Below are 25,991 nucleotides of genomic sequence, written 5' to 3' on the forward strand. Positions count from 1 at the left end.
CCCCATTTGGGTGCTAGGAACCAAACTCTTATCTTTTGAAAGAATAGCAAGCATTCTTTAAAAAAAAAAAATTTATTATGTATATGGTGTTCCTGTACATTCCTGCCAGAAGAGGGCACAAGATCTCATTTCATGATGGATGTGAACCATTATATGGCTGCTAGGACTTGAACTCAGGACCTCTGAAAGAACACTCGGTGCTCTGAACCTCTGAGCCATCTCTCTAGCCCACAGCAAGAATTCTTAATAACTGAATCATCTCTCCAGCCCCATCTACGTATATTTTAATGAATATATAACTATATATATTTATAGGGCATAATATGACAATTTGAAAATTTTATGTAATGAATAATGACCACATCTGAGTAATTAGTATTTTCATATCATTAAACATTTATAGTCAGTTGTGGGGTGGTACATGTGTCTATAATCCTAGGACTCAGGAGACTAAGGAAGGAGGGTTGTGTAGCCTACCTGGGCTACACAGTAAGATCCTATGCTCCCCAAAGATGTTAACTTTCCTTGTGCTGAGAAGCTTCAAACTTCTTTTCTAGTTCTTAATAATATATGTAATAAATTGTTGTTAGCTATAGTCATGCTATTGTGCTATAGAACATTACATTTTATTCCTTCTATGTATTCAATTTTGGTATACATTATCTAGCCTTCCTCTATCACAAACTTTGTGTGATTAGAATTCTACTTTCTACAGTCATAGAATTTCTATAAACTTTGTTGAGAGGTTGAGAGCACACAATGACTTACCTTTCCAAATGATCCCTGCCCTAATACTTTCAAAAGCTCAAACTGGGAAGGATCTGCCTTTTCATGTCCTTCCTTCACATGATGTGTGATTGCAATTTCTTTGATACTGCCTTCTTCCTGTTGAAATAAATAAAAAGAGACAAAACACATTGTTAGCCATAATCAAACTATCTTAGTATAAGATACTAGAAACTCTATAATACACAAAACCACTCTTTACTACTTATCAAATTAATAGAAAACACCGGGCGGTGGTGGCATACGCCTTTAATCCCAGCACTTGGAAAGCAGGTGGATTGCTGTGAGTTCGAGGCCAGCCTGGTCTACAGAGCTAGTTCCAGGACAGGCTCCAAAGCCACAGAGAAACCTTGTCTCAAAAAACCAAAAAAAAAAAAAAAAAGAAAAAATTTGAAAATACATCAAGTAATTATACTTTCAAGCTAAATGTTAGAGAATGTTAAACCATATTAACTTCTATATGATATTATTAGCACTAATTATGCCCAAATTTTTATTCTTTCTCTGCCTAGCATATGACTATACCAGGCGGAAACAAATACTATATATTAAAGCACTATTTGTTGGGGAGAGGAACTGAAAACTGTTCTAGAGTAAACATAACTGTTTAACAAAGCATACTGAAGAGGAGCAGAAAAAAGTAGAGTGAGGCTTTATGTTTGAAATCTCTAGCCGGGCGGTGGTGGCGCACGCCTTTAATCCTAGCACTCGGGAGGCAGAGGCAGGCGGATCTCTGTGAGTTCGAGACCAGCCTGGTCTACAAGAGCTAATTCCAGGACAGGCTCCAAAACCACAGAGAAACCCTGTCTCGAAAAACCAAAAAAAAAAAAAAAAAAAAAAGAAATCTCTAAGTTACTCCCCGTTATCAAAGGAGAGAAAGGGCTACTAACTCTGAAAACCAAAGTCAGAAAAGATTTAACATTTGGATAAAGGGATTAAACATGGGAGGAAAAGATGATTGTTTTCCACAATAAAACAGTGAAAAATCTTTGGGTTAAGAAAGGATATTTTGAGATAGTGTCTTATTATGTAGATGAGGCTGGCCTCCAACTTTTCTCCAGTGCTGGGATTATAGGCATGCAACACCACATTCATCTTAATGAAGGATCTTTAAAGCCCCAAGTGGATACTAGAAAATATATAATGTGTACGTAGGATTTTAATTACCTATTTGTGCTGAGATGAACAGATTAATCAAGACAATATTTTATGTTATAGACAAAAATGGCATCAAACCCCCAAAATTTAGCAAATAAACAGTCATTTCTAATTTGTTGACTTTGAATGCTGTTTTTTTCTAGATGCATAAATACTAGTAGAAGAATCTAAAAATGTTATACAAATACTTTTGGTTTTGGAGGTAGGGTCTCACTGTTAATCCAAGCTGGCCAAGATCCTCCTGACCCTCAGACTAGGCATGTGCTACCATACCTGGTTTTCTCATACCATTAAAGGCTGGCAATAAGCTCAATGGTAGAACACTGGTTTAACATGTGGAATGCTCCAGCTTCAACCCCAGCACCATAAAAACTAACCAACCAACAAAGTAACAAACAAGAATTATGCTGTACAGAGATTTCTCAAAAAGATTAAAGAACAGCACTTGGGAGGCAGAGGCAGGCGGATCTCTGTGAGTTCGAGACCAGCCTGGTCTACAGAGCTAGTTCCAGGACAGGCTCCAAAGCCACAGAGAAACCCTGTCTCGGAAAACCAAAAAAAAAAAAAAAAAAAAAAAAGATTAAAGAAGATACTCTAACGTTTCTGGAAATGAACAGTAAGATAAAAAACTCTCCAGGTAGAAGACACAGAGGAATATACCATTTTAGTTTCCAAGGTAGAGGTGCTGTGTTGTTCATAGGCTAGACTACTATTTCAGCAGCTTACTCATTTTAGACTGTCTCAGAATTTTAACAACAACAAAAATTTTCTCTGAATATTGTCACATATTTTGTAATTTAACAAGCATCATTTCCTTAATTCTCCTGACAACCCTGTATGTGCAGTATTAGAGTAGAACCAAGTATCAGCTGAGTCTAAAATGTTACCTCTTCCTGAACACACTTCTCTCTGAATGAGACTAAGCAGTTACAGTAAGAAAAGCGGGAAGCAAACTATCAAACAATCTTTCTAAAGAAGAAAGCATATGGAAGAGTGATAAGTAAGATTTGGATGAAAATCCAGCAAATACTTATTATCTATTTTGTATCAAATATGCACTAACTACTTTTACACCTTATATCTTTATGTTTCATGACAAACCTTTGACTTTTTAATTAATGTTTTTGAGGGTGGATGATATACAGAGTAAATTCCCAGATCAGACACAAGCATTTCAGAATTCTAATGTGTTCCCCCCAACTCCATTTACCATGAGAAATTTAACAGATCTTTAAAGGCAAAATGCTTTAAATACTCTGAAGTCTAAAGTTTAAAAGAGATTAAGGAGGGCTAAAGAACATAGCCAGCATGTTGCCGACTCAGGACTCAATTCTAGCTCTAACTTCCAAACAAGGCCCATAAAGTTACACTATTCTAAGGCTGGTGAATGCTCTTGATTTTCCACCCAAGAACAACAACAGGAACCTATAGACTTAGGCCCCTAGGCTTTGCAGTATTTGTTTTTGACACAGGGTATCACTATGAGTTTAAACTGGTCTTAAACTTCTGGTAAATATCTTCGCCCCAGCCTCCTAAATTCAGCAATTATAGGCATAAGCCAGTATGCTCGGCTGTAACTAGTCGTCTGTCTCTTGCTTCATTTACCTCAGTAGCACACCCTTAGTAATAAAATGATTATCACAGAACCACTATTTGGATGCTTAGTGGTTCATAAATTATATACATAGAAGAAGTTCTCTTTCTTCTCCACACAGTGTCATCACACTATATTTTAAAGACTAATGGACTGCAAACTTGACTCATGGAGAAAAGATGTCCTTAAATCATATGGCCATGAAGAACTATATACTCTGTAATAGTCTACATTTTAATCATTTCTTTTTCTTGTGTAAGTGGGATGTGATTCAATTCAGCTACAATCTTTTTGCGTCTTAAAGTCTATAACAGATACATATTGTGATGACTTTCACAAGGGTGCAATATAGCAAATAGAACAGCTCCTGAATCAAGCATTCAGCAGGATCAAGGCATACGGTTACAGTGTAGGCTACAATCAGGGGATGGATCTCAAAATAAATACCCCTTACTATTCTCATCATTGATGACAACCCTTCCTTTCCTCTCATGTCAATTAAGCCACTAAAAATACAGGCTCTCTTTGATCTTTTCACCCAATAAATATATACTGAAATACCAGCTGGATATCACTAGATATCAAGTACAGTGCTTAGAAGACCTTTCATCCTTTCTTCTCCCATTCCAATGGCATCATGTAGACGTAACCCTTTAATTTTTCATGTAGAATACTAAAATGGGCATGGTTATGCATAATACCTCATCCTGCCTAGGTCTACTTCTTTTTTGATACATTTTCTGAAAAATATTCAGCTCCAGTTATGTGACCAGATTACTCAAACATCACTGCAAGTTCTCCTAAATTTAATATACTGCCTCATGCTGGCATCTGAGGCCCTTTGCAATACAGCTTCAACCTACTTCTTTATTATATAATAGTCTTTTGTCAGTCTGAAATATTTTTAAGAATTTAGTATGCATATATGTTACTCTCTACATGTGAATGAGCAAGTGTGTAGGTGTTTATGGAGTTCCTAGATTTCATGCAGTTAAAAAGCACCTGATGTGGGTGCTATGAATCAAACTTCAAACATCTATCTGTAAGAATAGCAAATGCTCTTAACTGGTGAGCCACTGTCTCTAGCCCCAGATATATTTCTTATTTCCTAAAATGTTAATTTCTAAATCAAAGTAATAAGTGCACATGAATAACAAATCAGAACAGCTATGGTAAAAAGCAAGCTGCTTTTCATTTGGTCACCTAGAGTTTTATATATATATATATATATATATATATATATATATATATATATATATATATATATATATGACAGAGCCCCTCTTTGTAGCCCTGGCTGTCCTGGAACTTGCTATGTAGACCAGGCTGGCCCAAACTCAAGAGATCTGCCTGGTTTTATATCCTTAGTCATGGGATTAAAGATGTGTGCCACCATATTGCTTAACCCAGATTTTAAAAACAATTAGTTTTGTACTTATTTTGAATATTTATTAAGTTTAAGACATCTTTTCTGCTGTTTGATAGTTGTATTACTTCTACTCAAACCCCTTTTTTTCCTGTTTTTGAATAGAATCTTAACTCCTCAATTAGTAAAAGTCAACAATGTCCATATAGTCTTTAAATTTCTCATGCCTGTTGGTAGCTACATTTTTACATTGCTAAGCCCATGAAGAAAACTAATATTCTGCACCAGAAATGCTGAAACATGCCTATAATCCCAGCTCTAGGGAGGCTAACGCATGAGGAACAGGAGTTCAAAGTCAGCCTGAGCCAACTTGTGTGTGTGTGTGTGTGTGTGTGTGTGTGTATGTGTATGCGCACTCTGGTGTTTTTATGCTGAAAGAGAATACCAATGCTCTATTTTCTGTTTTTCAATTTAAAAAGCACTCTCTGTAGCCTATACAGCAGCATTGACAAATTAAGAGCACACTAGGCAATATAGTCGGTTTCCTTTTATACAGGCCTCTAGCAATGAGTCCCAGGCCAATCCAAGGGGACTTCTGTTCTTTTCTGGCTCAATCTACTATTTTCTGTTATTTTTTAAAATGTTTCCATCTTTTAGGATTATCCCTTATAGTTTTCTGTGAAAGATTACATGGAAGAAAATGTTTTTTTTTTTTTTCAGCTTCCTAAGACAGGTCTTGCTATTAGCACAGGTTGGTCTCAATTCTTCTACCTCAGCCTTCAGAGTGCTTACAAGTATATTGCTATGCCCTGCTGGAAGAAGATTTTCTGAACTGCATAAATCTGTAAATGTTGTTATTTTGTCCTCATATTGGTAAAGTTTGGCTTGATATCAAATCAAGGCTGAAAACAATTTTGTCTCAGAAATTTGGTGTCATTTGTCCACTGCCTTCTCGCAACTGTACTGCTTACAAGATGAGTGATACTAGCCTAGGCATACTTTGCAGATCACCTTTTAAAATAACTTTTTACATATAATATTTTGTTTTATTTTTCTGGTTTTTCTAGACAGGGTTTCTCTGTGTAACAGCCCTGGCTGTCCTGGAACTAGCTCTTGTAGAAAGCTGGCCTCGAACTCACAGAGATCTGCCTGTCTCTACCTCCCAACTGCTGGAATTAAAGGTGTGTGCCACCACCACTTGGCACATAAAATATATTTTGGTCACATATCCCCTCCTCCAATCTCTTCCAGTTCTTCCCTACCTCCCGATCCACCAAACTTCATGTTCTTTCTCTTGCACCCCCAAAAAACAAAACAAACAAATTAAAAACAAAGGCCAAGAACAAACAAACACCAAAATGACAACAACAACAACAACAACAAAAGTACACATACAGAAAGCATGGAGTTTATTTTGTGTTGGCCAACTATTCCCGGGCATGGGGCCTGCCTTGGAGTTTGTTGATGTACCCAGTGACAATCCATTGGTAAAAACTGATTTTCCATTTCCCAGCAGGTGTCAATTATGAATAACTTCTTGGTTACAGATGGAACTTTGTGTCTACCTCTTCTGTGCTGTTTTTTAAAATTTATTCATGTCTATAAGCATTTTCTTTGCGTGTATGTCTGTGCACCATGTGCATGCATGGTGCCCATGGAGGCCAAAAGAGGGTGTATGATCCCATGGAACTGGAGATACAGATGTCTGTGAGACACAATGTGGGTGCTGAGAATCAAACCTGAATCTTCTGGAAGAGTGGCCAGTACTCATAACCACTGAGCCATCTCTTCAGCCTTAGATGTTCTTTTAAAAATGTATTTAATATATATTTGTGGTGTGTGTTTGTGTGTGTGTGTGTGTGTGTGTGTGTGTGTGTGTGAGAGAGAGAGAGAGAGAGAGAGAGAGAGAGAGAGAGAGAGAGAGAGAGAGAGAGAGAGAAAACATTCAGGGCAAAGGCCAACTCTGTAGAGTGAATTATCTCCTTCTGCTATGTGGCTCTTGGGACTGAACTCAGGTAGCTAGTATTGGCAGCAAATGCCCTTAATGACTGAGGCATCTTGCTGACCTTCATTACTCACTTACTTATAGTTTTTTTTTTTTTTTGAGACGGGGGTCTCACTATATAATCTTGGCTGACTTTATTTTTTTAAACTCCACACTAATGAATAAAGTCAGAGTCTGCTTTCTCTCAGAATACTAGGTGCTTAGATAACTTTATCATCTTTGAATTCTTTATCTCTATGGGGAACTCTAATACTTAATAATTTCCTTCCAATCATTTTTCAGGGTTTCTATTTTTACAACTTTCCTTTTGGTTGGATTTGGAATTATATATATTTAATCTCTTTTTTTTTTAATATTTGTACACTTTTTTTTTATTCTTTTTTACTTAAAATTTCCAACTGCTCCCCGTTTCCCATTTCCCTCCCTATATTTAATCTCTTATGTCTGCATTACTTTCTGAGAAATTTTCTTGATCATCTTCCTTCTCATTTTTATACTGAATGTTTTATTTTTATTTTTTTTTAACATTTATTTGTTACGTATACAATATTCTGTCTGTGTGTGTGCCTCCAGGCCAGAAGAGGGCAGAAGATCCCATTACAGATGGTTGTGAGCCACCATGTGGTTGCTGGGAACTGAACTCAGGACCTTTGGAAGAGCAGGCAATGCTTTTAACCTCTGAGCCATCTCTCCAGCCCCCTATACTGAATTTTTTAAGACAGAGTCTCATTATGTAGTCCTAGCTGTCCTGGAACTCACTCTGTAGACCAGGCTGTCCTCAAACTCACAGAGATTCACCTTACCTCTGCCTCCTGAGTGCTGGGATTAAAGGTGAGCACTACCACTGCCTGGATTGACTTCTTCCCCTAAGTCCCTCATTGTGTACCCCAGGCAGACCTTGATCTTGAACCAATCCTCCTACGTGAGCTTCCCAGTGCTGGGATTACAACTGTGCACCATCAGCCGGGCGGTGGTGGCGCACGCCTTTAATCCCAGCACTCGGGAGGCAGAGGCAGGCGGATCTCTGGGAGTTTGAGGCCAGCCTGGTCTACAAGAGCTAGTTCCGGGACAGGCACCAAAGCTACAGAGAAACCCTGTCTCAAAAAACCAAAAAACAAACAAACAAACAAACAAACAAACACAAAAAACAAAACAAAAAAAAACAACTGTGCACCATCACACCTAGTTTTATGTGGTAGGGATACCCTAGTGAATGTTGCTTTAAGTGACACATGAGTACTTTTGCTACCACAAAATATCCTTATGTTGTGCACCTAAAACTGTTATAAATTCTCTAATAATTTTTTTACAAAGTCTGTTTGTTAAGAAAAGGTTTTATGATAGGCAAAATGAAATCTACAACACAATTCTACATCATTCTTTTAAACTTCCAGGACATTTGTCACCCATAGCTTAAGGGTAGCAAATTGTTCCTACTAGTACTAAAGGTCACCAGGTTCATTTTTAGTCTTAAAAGCTCACCCTTAAAGTGAGAAAAAGGTTAACTTAATGTTTTCTTTCTAAGCCAAGCATGGTGGTCACTCCTTTAACACCTCAGCACTGGGAGGCAGAGGAAGACAGATCTACAAAGCAAGTATACAAAGCATGGTCTACAGAGCAAGTTCCAGGAAAGCCAGGGCTATACAGGGAAACCCTGTCTCAAAAAAACAAAAAAGAAAAACAATCTTTTTCAAATCACGAGGGGAAAATGTAACTTTGACCCTAAAATGTAAAAATAAATAAATAAATAAATAAAGGTACTTAAATTAATGCTGTCTTTTTGAGTTATTAAAAAGCTAATATTGTAGCATGCTAACACTAAGAACACAAACTGGGTGGTATTAACTGATTTTAAAGAATGATTCAATGTTTGGCAGTATGCCCTACCTTGTATATATCATTTCCTTTTTCCTCCCCTCCCTTGACTCAGGAAATCTGTTCTTGAGGCATTTGTATTTTCCAAATTGTTTTGAATGCCAGAAAACATTTTTTAAAACTCGAAAAAAATATTTAAATGTTTCTTGGTACAAGACCATAAAAAGTATTTCTTAATTATGGCCATATTTCCTGGTGTAATATATAAAACACCTTACTAATGAAATAGGCATAGCTTATCCTTAAAGGTACTGTAGACTAAAGTCATTGAATAATCACTTCTTATAGAGATTCCTATACCGCTATTATAGTTTATTTGAAAGGGAACCTTTAACCTTTTTTTAAAATATGATTTAGACTTCTATAAATTATTTGCCGGGTGGTGGTGACGCACGCCTTTAATCCCAGCACTCGGGAGGCAGAGGAAGGTGGATCTCTGTGAGTTTGAGGCCAGCCTGGTCTACAAGAGCTAGTTCCAGGACAGGCTCCAAAGCTACAGAGAAACCCTGTCTCGAAAAAAAAAAATTACTTAGTGTAGCAAACAATTAGGATGGCTACCCAAGCCATGGTAAGAAACAATATTTTAATTTATTCTAGAAGACAATTTGATTAGATTCAATTTGTAGCTCTTGCTAATGAAACAACTGCATTCAATATTTTTATTTAACTAAATTCTTTGTGAGAATATCATGAACCAACTTCTTCAATGTTTTAAAAAAAAGCACTGCTAACTCTCCAGACCAACATTTTCAACACTGCGTCGTCACCCTAGCCCAGAATCCCAATCAGCAAATTTAACTTTCTTTAAAGAGAACAATATAGAACAATTCTCATGGTAACATACCAAGTTAATTTTGGCAGGATTTTATATTAAATATAATGTAAGTTATTATCCACTAAACCCACTGTGACAAAAATAAACCTGTGAAAATTGTGTCTATACTAAGTCAGGTTAAATCACTTGCTTACAGTTACTGAAATTTAGTGCTGCTTGAGGCTCTTGAGTTTTTAGAGGAACCAGTTTCAACAAAAACCTAAGTGTTTGACCACTTAAAATAATGCCCTCTTATATGCCAAAATACTACTTACATCATAATTATCTCCTAATATTAAATTAGTGAAGTTTGCAATTCTGTTCATAGATAGTTTAATTCTGAGAGTTAGTCAGTTGTTTTATTATATAAAATTATAAATATAAGCATGATAAAATTACTTCAGCACAAATAATCCAATATAAAAATAAATTAAAAATGAAGAATTGAAATGTCTGATATGACCAACTAACTTAGGTTTAGTAAATAAAAATGTTTCTTTAAAAGTCCGTTCAAAACTTATTCTGAATTTTTAAAAATTTCTTAAAAGAACCTATAAAACTGAATGACTAGCACAATTATAGTCCGTCCTGAATAAAACATCTGATTTTTAAAAGAAGTTGAACAAAGCTTACCTGAATAGAGCGAACACGAAAAGACAAAAATTTAAACATGGCTATGAAACCATGCTGACGGTAAAACTTTAGTGAGAAAGAGGAGACCAAGCCCCTGCAAAGTTTTCTCCTACCAGCTGTTCCGGCAATTAGAAAATTTCCTGTCAGGCGGGTCTGAAAATGCTAGAAAAAGAGGTTGGACAGTTTTCCTGTGGTAAAGAAAGGAGAAACCTGCCGACAGAGGTTCTCTTGTAGCTGATAGGTAGGGAGGCCAGAACGGGAAACTGCAACAGATTTGCTGATAACCAAATCCGGTTGAAGTTTTTTTTTTTTTTTTTTTTTTTTTCCTGATTCCCAGCAGTCCTAACAATTTTTTCACAACCAGAAAAATTAATGTCATTTTAGAATCCTGAGAAACAACAGTATTTCTTAAAAGCAAGTGAAACTAGTTAATATTTTTTAAAATAATAAAAGTCACTCATGCACATGTGGGAATTTATCCTTTGTAATGTGTATATTCATATACAAGACATGGCCTCAAGATGACTTTAAAGTTATATATAGCCATGCCATGGGTGTTCCCTGTTAGTAAGGAAGAGTTTCATAACTATGGTTAGAAAACAAAGGCTGCATGCAAGCAAAACAAAACAAAACAAATAACCCCTTTTAAACTGAAGGATAAATTTTTTCCATCTTAATTGAATGTAAAAGGAACTTAAATTTACATGTGTTATAATCCTCAATTATCAACCAAGTTAAAGGCAAGGCTCTAGTAACTAAAATTCAATTCCCAGCTGATAAAATCTAAATTAAAAAGTCCAACCTCTGCGTTTATTAGTGAGTGAAAACAAATTCCTAAGAAACTAAGCTGGAAAGGAAGGTGGAGCCCAGTTTCCATGTAAGTCCTTCCTCATTTCACTTACTGGCATTTTTACTTTGGAAAATATTTTTAAATTATGCCAATAATCAGAGTATCACCCACCGTAAGTGACACTTAAAATAACCAAAGGATCAGCAGATATAAGATGTGATCTAATGTAAATTTAATATACATGGATCCAAGAAAAACCTCAAGTGCTAATCTACATAGATTATGCAATTTAATAAAATCACTGAAAGTTCAAACCCAAAGAGACTCTGAAAACATCCAGAATATGGACCTTAGGATGTAGCTCAGTGATCATTTTGTGTAGCATGTGCAAAACCCGGACTTCAATCCTCAGTGCATGGAAAGTAGAAGGGAAGCAGCAGGAGGAGGAACAGTAAGAATAAGCTAACTTCCTAGAAACTGTGCTAGAGGCAGGCACATTTTTGGAGACAAAGTTATCTATAGTTAGGGCTCAGCTGAACATTTATCGATTGAGCATATATTATAGTGCCCATTATGTGCTAAATAAAAAGCCAGGGCTCTGCTTACTACATCAAATTTTCATGGTAAGGGCATTATGTAAATGGAAAATAATTTAAAAAATGCTACAGGATCAAATAGATTAGAAATCAACTAAAACAAGTATCCCACTTGTCTCAGTTAAAAATGGATGACTCTGTTTTTCAGTAAGGAAAGCACTTATATGCTTTACATAAGAACAAAATTCTTCCATTTCTCAAAATAAATCACTTAAGTCTTAAGAAGTTCCAGCAGGGCAGCAAAGTTAGGACATTCACCCAACTGACTAACTGTAGTCTGAATCTGAGGTACTTCATTAGATTACACTGAACCAAAGCAAACACCATGTTTAATCACAACCAGCTATGGAAAGAGTGCCTCTGTTCAGAACAGTTCTCTATTTTATTCAAGTGATACTTTTGAACAAAGGACAACAAAGAACCACTCTTTTTCATTTGAAATAAAGTCTCATTGTATCTTTAAGATTGGCCTTCAACTCCCTGTCTAGCCCAGTCTGACCTTAATCTTCTGATCCTCCTGCACCCCTCCCCCCACACCCTGTGCTGGGAGTGAAGTTCAATGGTACAGTATTTGCATCACACGTGCAAGGTCTTTGGTTCAATCCCTAGAACCATGACAAAAATAAACCCATTCAACTCTGGAAATTTTCTTTATTGTGTTTCTGTACACATACACATATACATTTGGACCACATTAAATACATTACCATGTTTTCAGTAAAGGGCCAATAGCAAACATTTTCAGATTTGTAGGACAGATGCCTTCAATCTTGCCAATGCAAGGGGAAAGGAATAGGTGAGGCTGTATTTCAATTAAACTTCATTTACAAAAATAGGGGACAATCATTAGGTATAGTCTCTGACCTCACTTCTATTATTAAAACCTTAAATGCATTACTAATGAATACAAACAGTACTACAATACAAATCTACTTGGGGCACTTTATTTTCTGTACCATTGTGTGTTGTATGAGGCCACTTGTTTGTTCCCAGCTGCTCAGCCCCAAAATAATCAATAAGATATTAGTTAACCAGAAACACGCTTAAGCTATTAGCCAAACAGTATTGCGTGTTTCTGGTTAACTAATATCTTAAATTAACCCATCTCTATTAATTTGTGTATTGCCATGAGGCTGTGGCTTACTAGGTAAAGTTCCAGTGTCTGTCTCCAGTGGGGCTACATGGCTTCTCCTGACTCTGCCTTCTTTCTCCCAGCATTCAGTTTAGTTTTCCCCATCTACCTCTACTCTACCCTATCACAGGCCAAGACTGTTTCTTTATTCATTGACCACTAAAAGCAATACATATACAGAAGGACCTCCCATACCTATTGTGATGTCCCCACCTTTCATGCACATTCACACTTACTTAGAACTAATTTTTCAAAGTAGTAGTATATTATCAAGAGTATTGTTTTCCTATTTGCATTTTGCCCTGTGCAGTCCTTTGCCTTTACAACACCAGGCAGAATAACACTAAAGCACAAATTATAGCCAGGTGTGGTGGCACAGGTTTAAAATTCCAACACAAGGAAGTCAGAGGCTAGAGGTCTGGAGTTCAAGGCCAGCCTGGGCTATACAATGAGAGACACCCTACCTCAAAAAGGAATGTGGATACAAACACAAGACTTTACTTATCCATAGCTTCACACTATATCCTAGCTATGGAAAAAAAAAAAAAACAAAAAAAACAAAAAAACAACCCAATAGCCCAGAAACACAAACCAAACATAAATTAAAATAGGTTATAGCCCTACCTAAAATTCTTCACTGGCTTCAAATCATAGAACAAAATTGAATTTCTCCATCAACAGAGTTTAAGGTTATACCAAATGGTATTTTGATCTTGACTTTGTGAATATACCACTAAAGTACTTACATATAAATATTTAGTTTTAAGCCCATGATACATTTTTTCTTTAAATTTTCAATGTTATAAGCATTGATTTTCTATTTATATAATAAACCCAGTGTTTCTTCCTTTGATTTGATAATTTGATAACTTATAAATAGGTTTTTTTTTACTTTTTTTTTTCAAGACAGGGTTTCTCTGTGTATTTTTGGCTGTCCTGGAACTCACTCTGTAGACCAAGTTGGCCTCGAACTCACAGAGATCTGCCTGCCTCTGCCTTCTGAGTGCTGGGATTAAAGGTGTGTACCACCATGCCCAGTTATAAATAGGTTTCTTAATACTGATCTATACTTGTATTTTGGGGGAAATTAATTGTCTTAATGTAATTTTGAACTTAATGTATAGATGTTTTATTAGGATATTAAACTTGTGTTCATATGTTAAATTATCATGCTATTTTCTGTACCAATTTTCATTTTCATGGCATTAATTTTATAAAACAAATTAGATGTTAATAAGAAACCTTTGTGATCTGAATTGTGATTGTGAATATGTGTGTGCATGTCCATAGTGTTGTACACATGCTACATGCTCATTTACTAATGATCTAATTGCTTTTTTTCTATTCATTTACAAATAATATACCTTAATTTTTCTTTAAAACTATATTTCAGAACAAATTAATATAGAGTTATATTTGATATTCTTTTGAACATACCCAGAAATGCAAATAAATACTATTATAGTAATAAATCCTGTCCATCACTAAGCTTTAACAATTTCCCTGTTTTTTTGTTTTTTTTCTTTTTAACGGTTTATTTACATACAAGAGTACTCTGTCTGCATATATGCCTCCAGGCCAGAAGAGGGCATCAGATTTCATTACAGATGGTTGTGAGCCACCACATGGCTAGGAATTGAACTCAGGGCCTCCCAGTGTTCTTAACCACTAAGCCATTTCTCCAGCTTCTCTCTTTTTAAACAAAACAAAACAAAACAAAACAACAGGGGGTTTCATGTAGCCAGACTAGACTTTAAGCTCAGGATGTAGTTGAGGATGACCTTGAACTTTTAATTCTCTTTCCTTCACTTGCAGAGTGCTAAACCACCACACCTGTTTATGTGATGTGATAGAATCTAGGGTTTCTGTATGCTAGGCAAGTGTTCTACCAACTGAACTACATCTACATCCTACATCTCAGGCCAGCTTTAATAATTTTCAACTCATGACCTTGTTTCATATATTCATTTACCCCTACTCATGTAATTATTTTTAAATAACCCCAATTCTTCTTCCTTCCCTATTTTGCTTTCCTAGTGTTGTACATTTGCACCCCCTTTCTATTTCACTGATTTTGAATTATATTGAATTCCTCCCTCTTGATTTTTATTGGTTTACTTTTTTTCTTTGTTAAACCTGATTATCAGCCATCTTCATGATTCTATAACAGATGAATCCTTTTGGAAAAACCAAACAAAACAATTTCTGTAACTGGAGATGTAGCAGTTGATGGTGTGTTTGCTTAGTATGCATGAAGCCTTGGGGCTGATCATCAGCCAAGCATAAACCAGGTATTGTGGCACACACCTGTAATCACAGGAAAGTAAGATGTTCGAGGTTATCTTTCACAACATAGGAAATTTGAGGCTAGTCTGAAATATATGCCACTTCTGTCTTAAAACACACCCCCAAACAAACACACAAAAAACCCAATTGAATTTGGGTTTTTTTTTTTTTTTTTTTTTTTTTGGTTTTTCGAGACAGGGTTTCTCTGTGGTTTTGGAGCCTGTCCTGGAACTAGCTCTTGTAGACCAGGCTGGTCTCGAACTCACAGAGATCCACCTGCCTCTGCCTCCCAAGTGCTGGGATTAAAGGCATGCGCCACCACCGCACGGCTCCCAATTAAATTTGTAAAAGCATCATGTTCTTAATTGAATTCTCTAGAATATATTTTTGTATAGTAATATTAAATTTTTCAGCTATTTAAGGGTTTGGCATCTAAAGATTTTCTGTAAAGCACAAGAGTTTCAGTGTACATTCATCTATAACTGCGACTATAAGATACTAAAGATCCAAGGCTTTGAAATCAGAGACATGATACAACTTTTACAAAGATGATTGACTTGAACTAAATGGTAGTGGATTACTGGTGTGCTGTAGGGACTTCCTTCTGGATGGAAAGCAAGCATGATGAAAGAGAGGGGAAGCAGCATCCATGTCCCAGGTAGGAATCTATCACCCCTCTTTTTCGTCTATATAGCCTTTTCTGGGTCTTAGTCATGCTTGTATAAAATAGTTAGCTTAAAATATCCATTTAGATAAAGGGGCCATAGCTTTTCATGTACCAGTATTTCAGTTTGACTCAGTCAACCATTCATACTTGAATATTGCTCAGTTAAGTCACTTGCTTTTCTTCCAAATATGGACAGCATCACTCAGCCTGAAAGAATGGATAGCATTTTGTGATGAATACACTAGATAACAGAACTAACTTTAAATCAGAAGAACACTGTACCAGAGCCAAGTCATACCAGTGGCAAGCTATGATAAAAGGAAAAGTAGTTTTAAGTTCTGGTGTTTTAAGGAATAGAAAAAGGGATCTCTACAAAGTAAAAACAAAACAAAACCAAAAAATTCTCCAAAAGAATGCCAAAAATCAGTAAAGGGAAGCCTTATAAGCTTGGAAAGTTTGCCTAGAGTACACATATCTTATTTAATGCTACCATGATGTGCTAATTATAATCCTATTTATCTCAGCAGTATTTTCCCTAAGTGGCATTTATTTAGATCAACTAGAATATTTTTATCCCAAGCTCTGAGTGCTGAACTACACTTCTCAGTCAATAAGTTAGAATGACACACAATAATTGACGAAATTAGTCAACAAGTGTTATTGTACCACACCATGCATTTTCCTGCTAATGAGCACTCAACTGTACTTGCCTATTCTGAGTAGCTCATTGCCTATTATCTACTTTGTTCAAGATTCTTTCTGTAGCTTGTTTTGTGCTTTAACCATGACTGCTAACGATGTACTGAATTCATAGTTTGAGTATTATTTGGGATGCTCAAACTCAAGTTTTAAGGCAGATTGAGGGAGCCTAAATAAGCAAGTGAAATTCTTTGGAAAGGGATTATACATACCATTGCAGTCTCATGGTTACAGAATGAGCAGTAGCTAAAATAATGGTGAAAGTGGAAGACAGGAACTACTGCTAACTGCTAATAGCCAGTGGCATTTGGAAATCTGAAAAGAACAGGTTATTTACTGCCTGTGTACCTGTATCCTTCATAAAGGAACCTGAAATGTACAAGGTCCAGGGTTCAATCCCAGCCATTGCAAAAAAATATTTGAAAAAATATTTTCAAATGCCTAATAAATGGGGTATTTGGGGGATGGGACCCAAGCCTAAACATAGAGTTCATGTATGTTGTATATTCATGTACACAGCCAGAAGCTAATTTTATCTAATCTTTTTCATGAGTCTGCACTCATAACCTACAACCTGTCATATCAGTACAGGTGTGGAACTTTTGACTTGTGCCATCATGTCCATGCTTTAAAAAGTTCTGGATTTTGGAGTACTTTGGATGTAATAGTTTTAACTAGATTTCTTCACTTAATAATATATGCATAGCTATAATATAAAAGCTATGGAGACTGGGTTAATAAATGTTTTGTTTTGTAGCAATATGTAATTTATAAAGGTGATGTTATAAGCAATTCATATATGTATGATATTTGAAAATACATGACAGAAGGGAGGTTGGTGCAGTGGTGCACACTTTGGTCCTAGTTACTCAGGCTGAATCAGGAGAAAAGCTCAAGCCCAGGAGTTTGAAGCTGGTTGGCAGAGAGTACAATTCTGTCTTAATTTCTTATTTATAAATGAACAAATGGATGGCAGATGGAATGGAACAGTCAAAGGACTAAATTAAGGGAAAGTGAACTCATTTCATAATTTTGCCTGAAGCCAGGCCTACTTTCAGCAAGATAACAAACAAACAAATACTAGCTACCACACTATTTCTTAGGAACACATTTCATTTCTGGAAAACAATATGAGAAAACAGGAGCAGCCTCTAGAAGGAGTAAGACAGGAAAATTAATATTTACTAGGCTCTTTCTTAGTGCTAGGCATTACTTTTTTCCTTAGATCTTCAATCCTCAGAAGGACCTTTGCATAGTATTATAAGAACTATTAAGAGAATCAATTTCCTACTAAACAGAAAACTGCTTTACATTATTCTTTGATGATCACCTTGACAGTTAATGGGCATTGAAGAAATTTGTTATGGAATTTGCCTCCAATGTGACAAGGCTAGTAATTTGGGCAAGAAACTGCTCTTAGACTGTTTAATGGTATGCTATATGAATTGGACACACAAAACTCACAGAAAAGTGACTGCTGAACTTTCCAAAAGATGGAATAGTCCTTCAGAGTTCCTGCTTCATGGAAGAAACTGCCAGACATTCTGCAGGACACAGAAGAAAGATACTGACAAACTGCCAAGATAGGCTAAACAGTTTTTCAGCTTTCCTGCTTCATGGAAAAGTCTGCCAGATACTATGGGCCTGTAGGCTGAAGATGGATGACCCAACAGTTACAGAAGAACTGCCCAGGCAGTGAGATGTCTCTGTCAATTCTAGAGTTTTAGAAGTTGCTTCATTGCACTTCCTGTTTACTTAAGTAATATTATATCCTTCTGGGGTCCTTGATGAAGTTGAAGACAAATAGTTATAGTTTTCCTTAATTATGATAAAAGATAAATTAGATATAAAAATTTAGAATCACAAAGATAGGATAGATGATAGAGCATTTTCCTTAGTTTACCAAATATAAATGGACTAAATGTTGTAACTATAATTCTTGCTTAATAACTGTTTTGTATATGTAATTTTACTATGTTAAATTTAAAACCTTCCTTTAAAAAAAAAGACTTGCCAATTCTTCAGCATGGATCATGAAGACCACGGGGTTCTCTGGCCAGCTGAGAAATGACAGAAAGTCTGAAGTCTAGGAAGTTATCTTATTTTGGGGATGTTCTATCTTCTGTTATAAAGATAGTTTCTCTTCCACAGAAGTGAAAGATAAAAGTAACCCACTCTTATCACCAGAGAAGACAAAGGATACTGGCTAGAGTAAGTTGTGAGACAAATTAATTATGCATAAATATGAACTTGATAAACCAACATATCTGGGGAGGGAGATGCTATTATTTTATCTGGTGCTGGGCAATTTATTTTAAACTGGGCAATTTTTCTTAATGTTATGAGATGCACAAAGGAAATAAAGAATGTTAGGTGAGTAAAGACAGGTAAGGATTGACTCTTTAGGAAGAATAATGGCATTAAAACTTAAAGAAGATAGAAGAGAAGCGAATCTAAGGCATGGCTGGGAGGCAGACTACAGAAAAAAAAAAAAAACAGAAGAGAGGAATTAATGAGCAGTGAAGAAAAGAAAAATGCATCCAAAGGGAAATGGTTTTATCACAAATAGAATGGTATGCTTAAGATACACTTATGATACTGAAACTAACTCTGTGCATTAAGTTCTGAGTGGAGATGCTGTATATTCAGGAGAACTTAGGCTCTTCTTTACAGGTATCATCTACATCTCACCTTCTCTGTTTTCCCATGAAAAAAATCTCATACCAAAATTGACATTTACTTTACAAAAATCCTACACCTAGTCTTAAACACTCATTTTATATATTATACAATTTCCATTTAAAAAATCTAATTATACGATACAGCTACTTAAAACTTGCTTAATTTTTTTAATTAAAGGTGAAAGGGTCAAAAATTGCTGCTAGGATTATAACAAAAAAGCAGCAGTTCTTGGTACTCTCCCAGCTTTTTTCATCATTCCCTCTGATTTTTTTATTTTTGGCCACAGTCTTAACTCTAGTTCAGGCTGGCCTGGTACTCCATATGTAGCCCATGCTTACTTTGACCTTGTGGCAACCTTCCTGCTTCAGTGTTGACATTAAGGATATGAGCTGTGTTTGGCTTCCCTGATATGTCATCTAATGCTATCAATTTCTGACATTATTAGACATCCTATTTTATAACTTAGCAATCATAACATTAATTTCCGTAAATATTATATACTCTTTGTAACTATTGTGACTATGCAGAAATTGTTAATTTCCTAGTAGTCTAGCTGTATTTGTTTTTTCTTAAGCTTATTATTATGGCAGCTTTGTTTTAAAACTTGCTTTCCTTGCATCTATTTAAAATTCTTTCTGCTCTGCAACAGCTTCTTAAGTGAATTTTCAGCACTCAGACCTATTGGAGAATTCATCAGTTTTATATTGCTGGCGGTTTCCCTATCCTCTCTGCAGGCAGCATTCCTGAAACTGTGTGTCTCAGTCTGGATTCAGTCTTTAAGCCTACTGAATAAACTAGTTTTCTGAAGATTCATTTATTCATTATGACGGGAAGGTCCTTTCTTCAGCAGAATTGTAGTACTGGATACTTTGTGTCCTGAGTGCCATGCCTCTTTTTCTTCATTAACAACTCTCTAGAAAATTCCTCCAATAGGTAATGTCTAGAAATATACTGGCATTTTCACTATGCATTTTGAAGACATTGTTCTTTCTCTTCTATCATGTAATAGAATTGTTATATCCAATCCTGTATATGATCTTTTAAAGTCTCTTTTGAAAGTTCTTAGCAATAGGGCATAGTGTTCCATATCTATAATCCCAGTTATATAAAGGCTGGCCAAACCAAAACAAACAAAAAAGGGGAGGCTACCCTTATTCCTGTTGTTTTGGCATTTCATAAAAATGACTATTTTTGAGATCAGGCCTTTTTGGTCTTTCTCCTATTAATAGTCTTCTTAGGACTTTTTAATCCAAAGATTTATCCTTACTTGGAGGAAAATGGTGCTATCATAGTCTACTTAGTAAAAGAAAATGAGTACCATTATATGAGTATGAAAGAAAAATATGGCAATTAAAAGGTATCATTCCACTGGTTACAGCTACATTCTGATTTCAGAGATTAAAAAAAGCAAAACTATGTTTCTAATGGTGTTCTTCCTCTATTTCCTTCATCTCTTTCTTTAATTTTTATCAGTTTGAATAAGGTGGATCATTATATGCCAGGAGTTAGTTTCGCTACTCAGGAGGCTGAGATAGGAGAATTGCATGAGACAGGAGTTCAAAGTCAGCCTAGACAACCCTATATCAAAAAGAAGTGCATATTTTGTACGTACTAAATAGCATACAAATTTTGGGCCTAATCAGCAGGCATGATTTATTGTAGGCTGCCATGTTTTTAGCTCTATGCCACAACTCCACTTCCCACAGTTCCCGATTTCTTTTGTGGTTCCAGGGCTGTAAACAAGGCTTGCTTCGTGCTGGAGTATCCCTCTAAAATCACTTAGATTCTGGAACTTTCTACTGTTAGTCTTCCATCTGCCTTTCAATAATATGTCTTATGATTCAAATTATAGAAGCCTTCTGATTTAAAAAAATTGTTTCTTATTTACCTAATTGTTTTGGGTGATAATTTCCCTTAGGAGAAGAGGACCAAGGCAGCTTTGATTTGCCTTTAAAATGACAAGTATCTTAGACTCTTTTGTACCGCTTACAACATAGTAGAGTACTTAGCAGCTAACAGACATGAAGAATTCAGCTCATCAATGATTCTAGTGGTTTAGATGCAAACTAAGCCGCTGTAAGTAGAAGATCCCAAAATACAAGGACTCACTCAAATAAGGTTAAGTGCCTATTTCATTTATCAAAGAGCAGTTCACAAGTAAGAAGGTAGTGTAGGGTGAAGAGCTCTCATTAGAACATTTCGTCATTAAAAGGCCCAGGTTTCTTTTTTCTTATATTTATTTATCCTTTATATTGTCCTGGTGAAAACTGGCTTATCATAACTCTATATTCCAAACCATGGGAAACAGGTTAATCAACCTAGAAAATGCCTACCAGTTAACAATCTTCATACATAAATTATCTCACAGTTCCTTGCCTAGTCAAATTTCAGATGAGACGCTCATTTGGGGCCAGCATCCTGAGAGCAGTCTATGAGAGTCTCTTAAACACAAACATTAGGCTAAGCTGTGTCCAGACTGTAACTGATTAATACAGCATTTTAACCTTCACCATGTAAATTATTAGTAGTTGACAAAAAGCAACCTTTTAATCATATTTTAAAGGTGAGTACAATTAAGTATAAAGCTAATATAAATTTTGATAATCTTTTTAGATTTATTGTGTGTTTGTGTGAGGTGTATGTATGTGAGTATATGTGTGTGTGTGTGTATGAGCATGGATGTGTGTCAAGGATTGACAGTGCATATCTTCCTTTATTGCGTTCCACCTTTGTCTTTGAGACAGTGTCTCTCACTGAACCAGAAGCTCACTATTTCAGCAAGACTTCTGGGCCAGCAAGCTCCTAATCAAGAATCTACCTGTCTCTGCATCCCCCAGGGCTGGAGTTACTGGCTTGTGTCACCATGTACCTGAACTTTATGTGCGTTTCAGGGATCCAAACTCCAGCTTTCATGCTGGCACAGCAAACATTTTACCCCTTGAGCCACCTCATCAGCTGGATAGTCTTTTGGACTTAATTATATCAGAAAAATACTGTTTGTACCTGATAACTAAACCTAATTCCATATGCACTAGACTGATCATCCACACTGCTGATAATATCATACTTTTACACCTTTCCAAACTGTCTCTACAATGCAGCTCCTAGACAAAGTATTAGGAGTGCCATAAGCAAAAGTACAAGCCATGATATCATATGCTTTCATTTTAGACTACAGAAACAATAAAATGTGGAGGTTTTCCTTCTAAAAGAATTGTTACACAAAGCAAAACAAGTTAAATGCTAATACTGATCAGTTTTCTGTTTATATGTCAAAATATACACTATAGACCATGATATAAAACACCTTGAATGGTTTGAAAGGAGTGGGAATCTAGACAAAATCTGAAGATAGTCCCAGCACTAGGCTTTATGTGTGGGTTTCTGGATACAGGGAATTAAGAAATATTTACTAGAAACCAATTGGATACTAAAGAACAATGAATAAGCCATATTTGGCCACTATTTCATGAAGTTTACACTTTAACAGGGAATACAGACAAGTAAATAATTAAAGGGATATGGTGTGGTATTTGCATTAAGATATACAGACTACTATGCCTGCACAAGGCAAAATGCTTAACTAAAAATGCTAGTTGTGTCAGGAAGATGTCTCAGCTAAAATGATATCTAAATCTGAACCTTGGCGATGATTAGGTTAAATAGAAGGGGATGGGTAGTTAAAAACCACAGGAAAAGAAATACCTGTGAAAGTGCAGAAGCAAAAGAGAAGCTGACATATTTGAATGAGTCTCTGAGTAGACAACAGGGAGGATGTGAAGACAAGTGGGGAAAGGCCTTATTTATTAATATACAGGATACTGCAGGTAGGTCATATTGCAGAGTTTGGCCCTTATTTAAAGGAAGCACAAAACTACTGAAGGGCTTTAAGCAGAAGAATAAAACTCATTCTTATATAACTCATATAGTATTTATAACTATTTGACTTCTGAAAAACTAACTTTTGCAACATGTTTTTAAAAAGCCAATAGAAACATGTAACTAGGCAGGCATGATGGTACATGCCTATAATTCCATCACTTGGGAGGTAAAGGCAAGAAGATAAAGAATTCAAGGATATTTTTAGCTACCCAGAGAGATTGAAGCCACAATTCTAATTAAATGTCCAAATACATTTTTAGGAGTAACTGACAAACTGAATGTAAGATCATTGGAAAATTAAATGCATAATATTGTAATGCTTTAAAAAGAGGTCTTGCCTTGCACGTACTAAAAATATGGTAAAAAACACAATAGTTGAAAAAGTATATAAGACCAAAATACTCAGGAAGGATTGTAGTTAAATTGTATCCTTCAAACAAATACGTTTGCATTCAAGTCTTGTTATCTATGAATATAGCCATATTTGAAATTAGGATCTTTGCAAAGCCATATAAATTAGGTTATACTTTATAAGGCAGTTCCTAATCCAATGACCAGAATTCTTATGAGGAGGGAATTTTGGACAGAGACAAAGACAGCAATTACACCATGTAGTGGCTGAGAATGATACTGGAATGGTATGTCTACATGACAATGTATAGGCACACCAGAAGATAGAATAGGAAAGGAAGGATCCTACCTTGGAGCTTCTAGGGATAGGAAGTATTGTGGAAACTTTGACATCAAACTTTTGACTTCTCAAATTCAGAGAATCAATTTCTATTTTTTAAAGCTTTGCAGTTTGTGCTAATTTGCTACACCAACTCTCAAAAACTTATATAGCATGTAAAAAACAAATTAAATATAATAAAAGAGGTATCTTAAATGGGTAAAGAATGGATTTTATTATTTAAATAAATAGGGTTTAGGACAACAGGCTACCAAGTAAAGTAAAATACAAACATCATACCACAAACTAAAATACCAAGTGGATGACAGATTTAAATGCAAAAACAGAAAAATATAAAACTAATTACCAATACAACAAAAATCAAAAAATCACTAGGTCAAAATATAAGAGTTTGTTTTAATAAGAGGGATATAAAACTAATTACCAATACAACAAAAATCAAAAAATCACTAGGTCAAAATATAAGAGTTTGTTTTAATAAGAGGGATAGGTATTCTAGCCAGAACATGAAATCGAGAAGCCAGGTGTGCTAATTTAAAAATAAAACTTAAGTGTATATTTAATGCAGGAATAAAATCAGTGTCTTAAAAAACTGTATAAAATGTTTGGAAGATTAATAACGGACATGGGGTTAATGTTCAGAATATATTCAGAGACACAGAAACCAAAAAGGATATAAATTATCCAAAAGAAGTTTATGCTAAACATAAAACATGAAGACCAACAATATTTAGATACTTAATCTAATAATAAGATGAAATGCAAACTAAAATGAGAAAGTATTAAATATTTAAAGTGGCTCATAAAGACTGTTTTCTGATAACATTCCAATGTGGGATTGGAGATTATCAAACACTTACTCTCACATGCTGAAACTTTAGCAACAGTTTTGGAAGACTATTTAGTAATGTCTATTGAAATTTAAATGTTCATACTTCTTGGTTCAAATGCAACCTTTTCTGTAGTCTACTGAAATGTAAGTTTATAAAACTAAATAGTGGAAATTTTTCATTAAATATAAAATATACACAGAATAGAATAGCATGTAACCATTGTCAAAAGATGTAACTATTTAAAAAAGAGGTAACATCTGTTTATGTACATGTCAGTGAAAAGAGCAAGTTGCAAAATAACTGTCATATGTATAGACTAACAAAATTATAGCCGAGCTGCTGACAACGGACAGTTATCCTGGGTAGACCGGGAACAACTTACTAATTCATTTATACATACTTAATACTGAGTACTTAATGTGTGACACATTCTAGGTGCTGGGGATTCAGTATTTAACAACAGTTAAAAAGGAAGTGAATGGTCAATAATTCACTTTCTATGTTAATTGTTTCTTGAAAAGTATGACCTTAATGTGTGTGCGCATATAAATGAATTAATTCTTTCTCCCTCTCTCTCTGAGACAGAGTCTATGTAGCTCATGCTGGCCTGGAATTTATTACTAATCTAGCTGGTATCAGGCATGTGATTCTATTGCCTCAGTTTTCTGAAGTCTTATTATAGGCCTGTGCCACCAGACCCAGCTTTGTAATTCTTTTAACGCAAATATTAAACAGTATTTAGAAAGGTGACACTGGCATACTGTTGTGTGATATCGTGACTGCATTCTGACCCTTCTGAGACTGACAAAGTTTTTTTTTGAATCAGAAGGTAGAGGAGCTAGCTACTAGCTGACCAAAATTAACCATAAAGGTGTTGGAGACCTGAGGACTGATAGACACAGAAAGTAGTAAGGCATGGCTGAGAGAGGGGCTTGGCCCTTTTAGATGGATGACCCTTTTAGATGGAGGAATGAAAGAGATAGGAGGTCACTGGTCGCTACTCCATCCCTTCTCTTATCATTCAGAGATATCTGATTCCCAAAGTTTTATTGCTAAAAAATAATTAGATAAACACATCAGCATATTTTGGTAAAACTAATGTGAAAGCATCAACAAATGTCTTATATAGTAAAACGATTGCTTTGCTTAATTTAAAATTAATAATTTTACATCTGGTTTGTCTCTGTCCTTCATGACACACATTTTACTTACAGTTTGTGGATTAATCTCCTCCTCTCCCATAGGTTCATCCATAATTTGTTGTCCATTCTGTGAAAAGCACAGCAAGTAGAAAGTTACCAAAATAGATTTCACATCAAAATTATATGAAGACAGACAAAAAGAAAAGAAAGCAACAAAACTACCAACCCATCATCTAGAATATCCTAAAGACCTTCAGTGAAGTAGAACCACCATCTAAGAATGCAGGGACAACTTTCCAACAAGTTGTGTTTCAGAAGTTCATAGGTAATTTAATTATTTGAAATTATCTGAGCATTTTT

General features: G+C 35.5%; 1 protein-coding gene across 4 annotated transcripts in view; it reads right to left on the reverse strand.

The window, feature by feature from the left end:
- Rps6ka3 (ribosomal protein S6 kinase A3) overlaps positions 1-25,991 on the reverse strand; it is a 118,138-nt gene that overhangs the window by 61,352 nt on the left and 30,795 nt on the right. For all 4 annotated transcript variants that reach the window (XM_057759126.1, XM_057759124.1, XM_057759123.1 and 1 more), the window contains 2 exons: positions 25,702-25,758; positions 769-885 (listed from right to left, as the gene is read on the reverse strand). In XM_057759126.1, coding sequence (XP_057615109.1) covers positions 769-885; positions 25,702-25,758 — 174 coding nt within the window. The remainder of the gene's footprint in view (positions 1-768; positions 886-25,701; positions 25,759-25,991) is intronic.

Source organism: Chionomys nivalis, chromosome X (genome assembly GCF_950005125.1).
Source record: "Chionomys nivalis chromosome X, mChiNiv1.1, whole genome shotgun sequence".
Lineage (NCBI taxonomy): Eukaryota > Metazoa > Chordata > Mammalia > Rodentia > Cricetidae > Chionomys > Chionomys nivalis.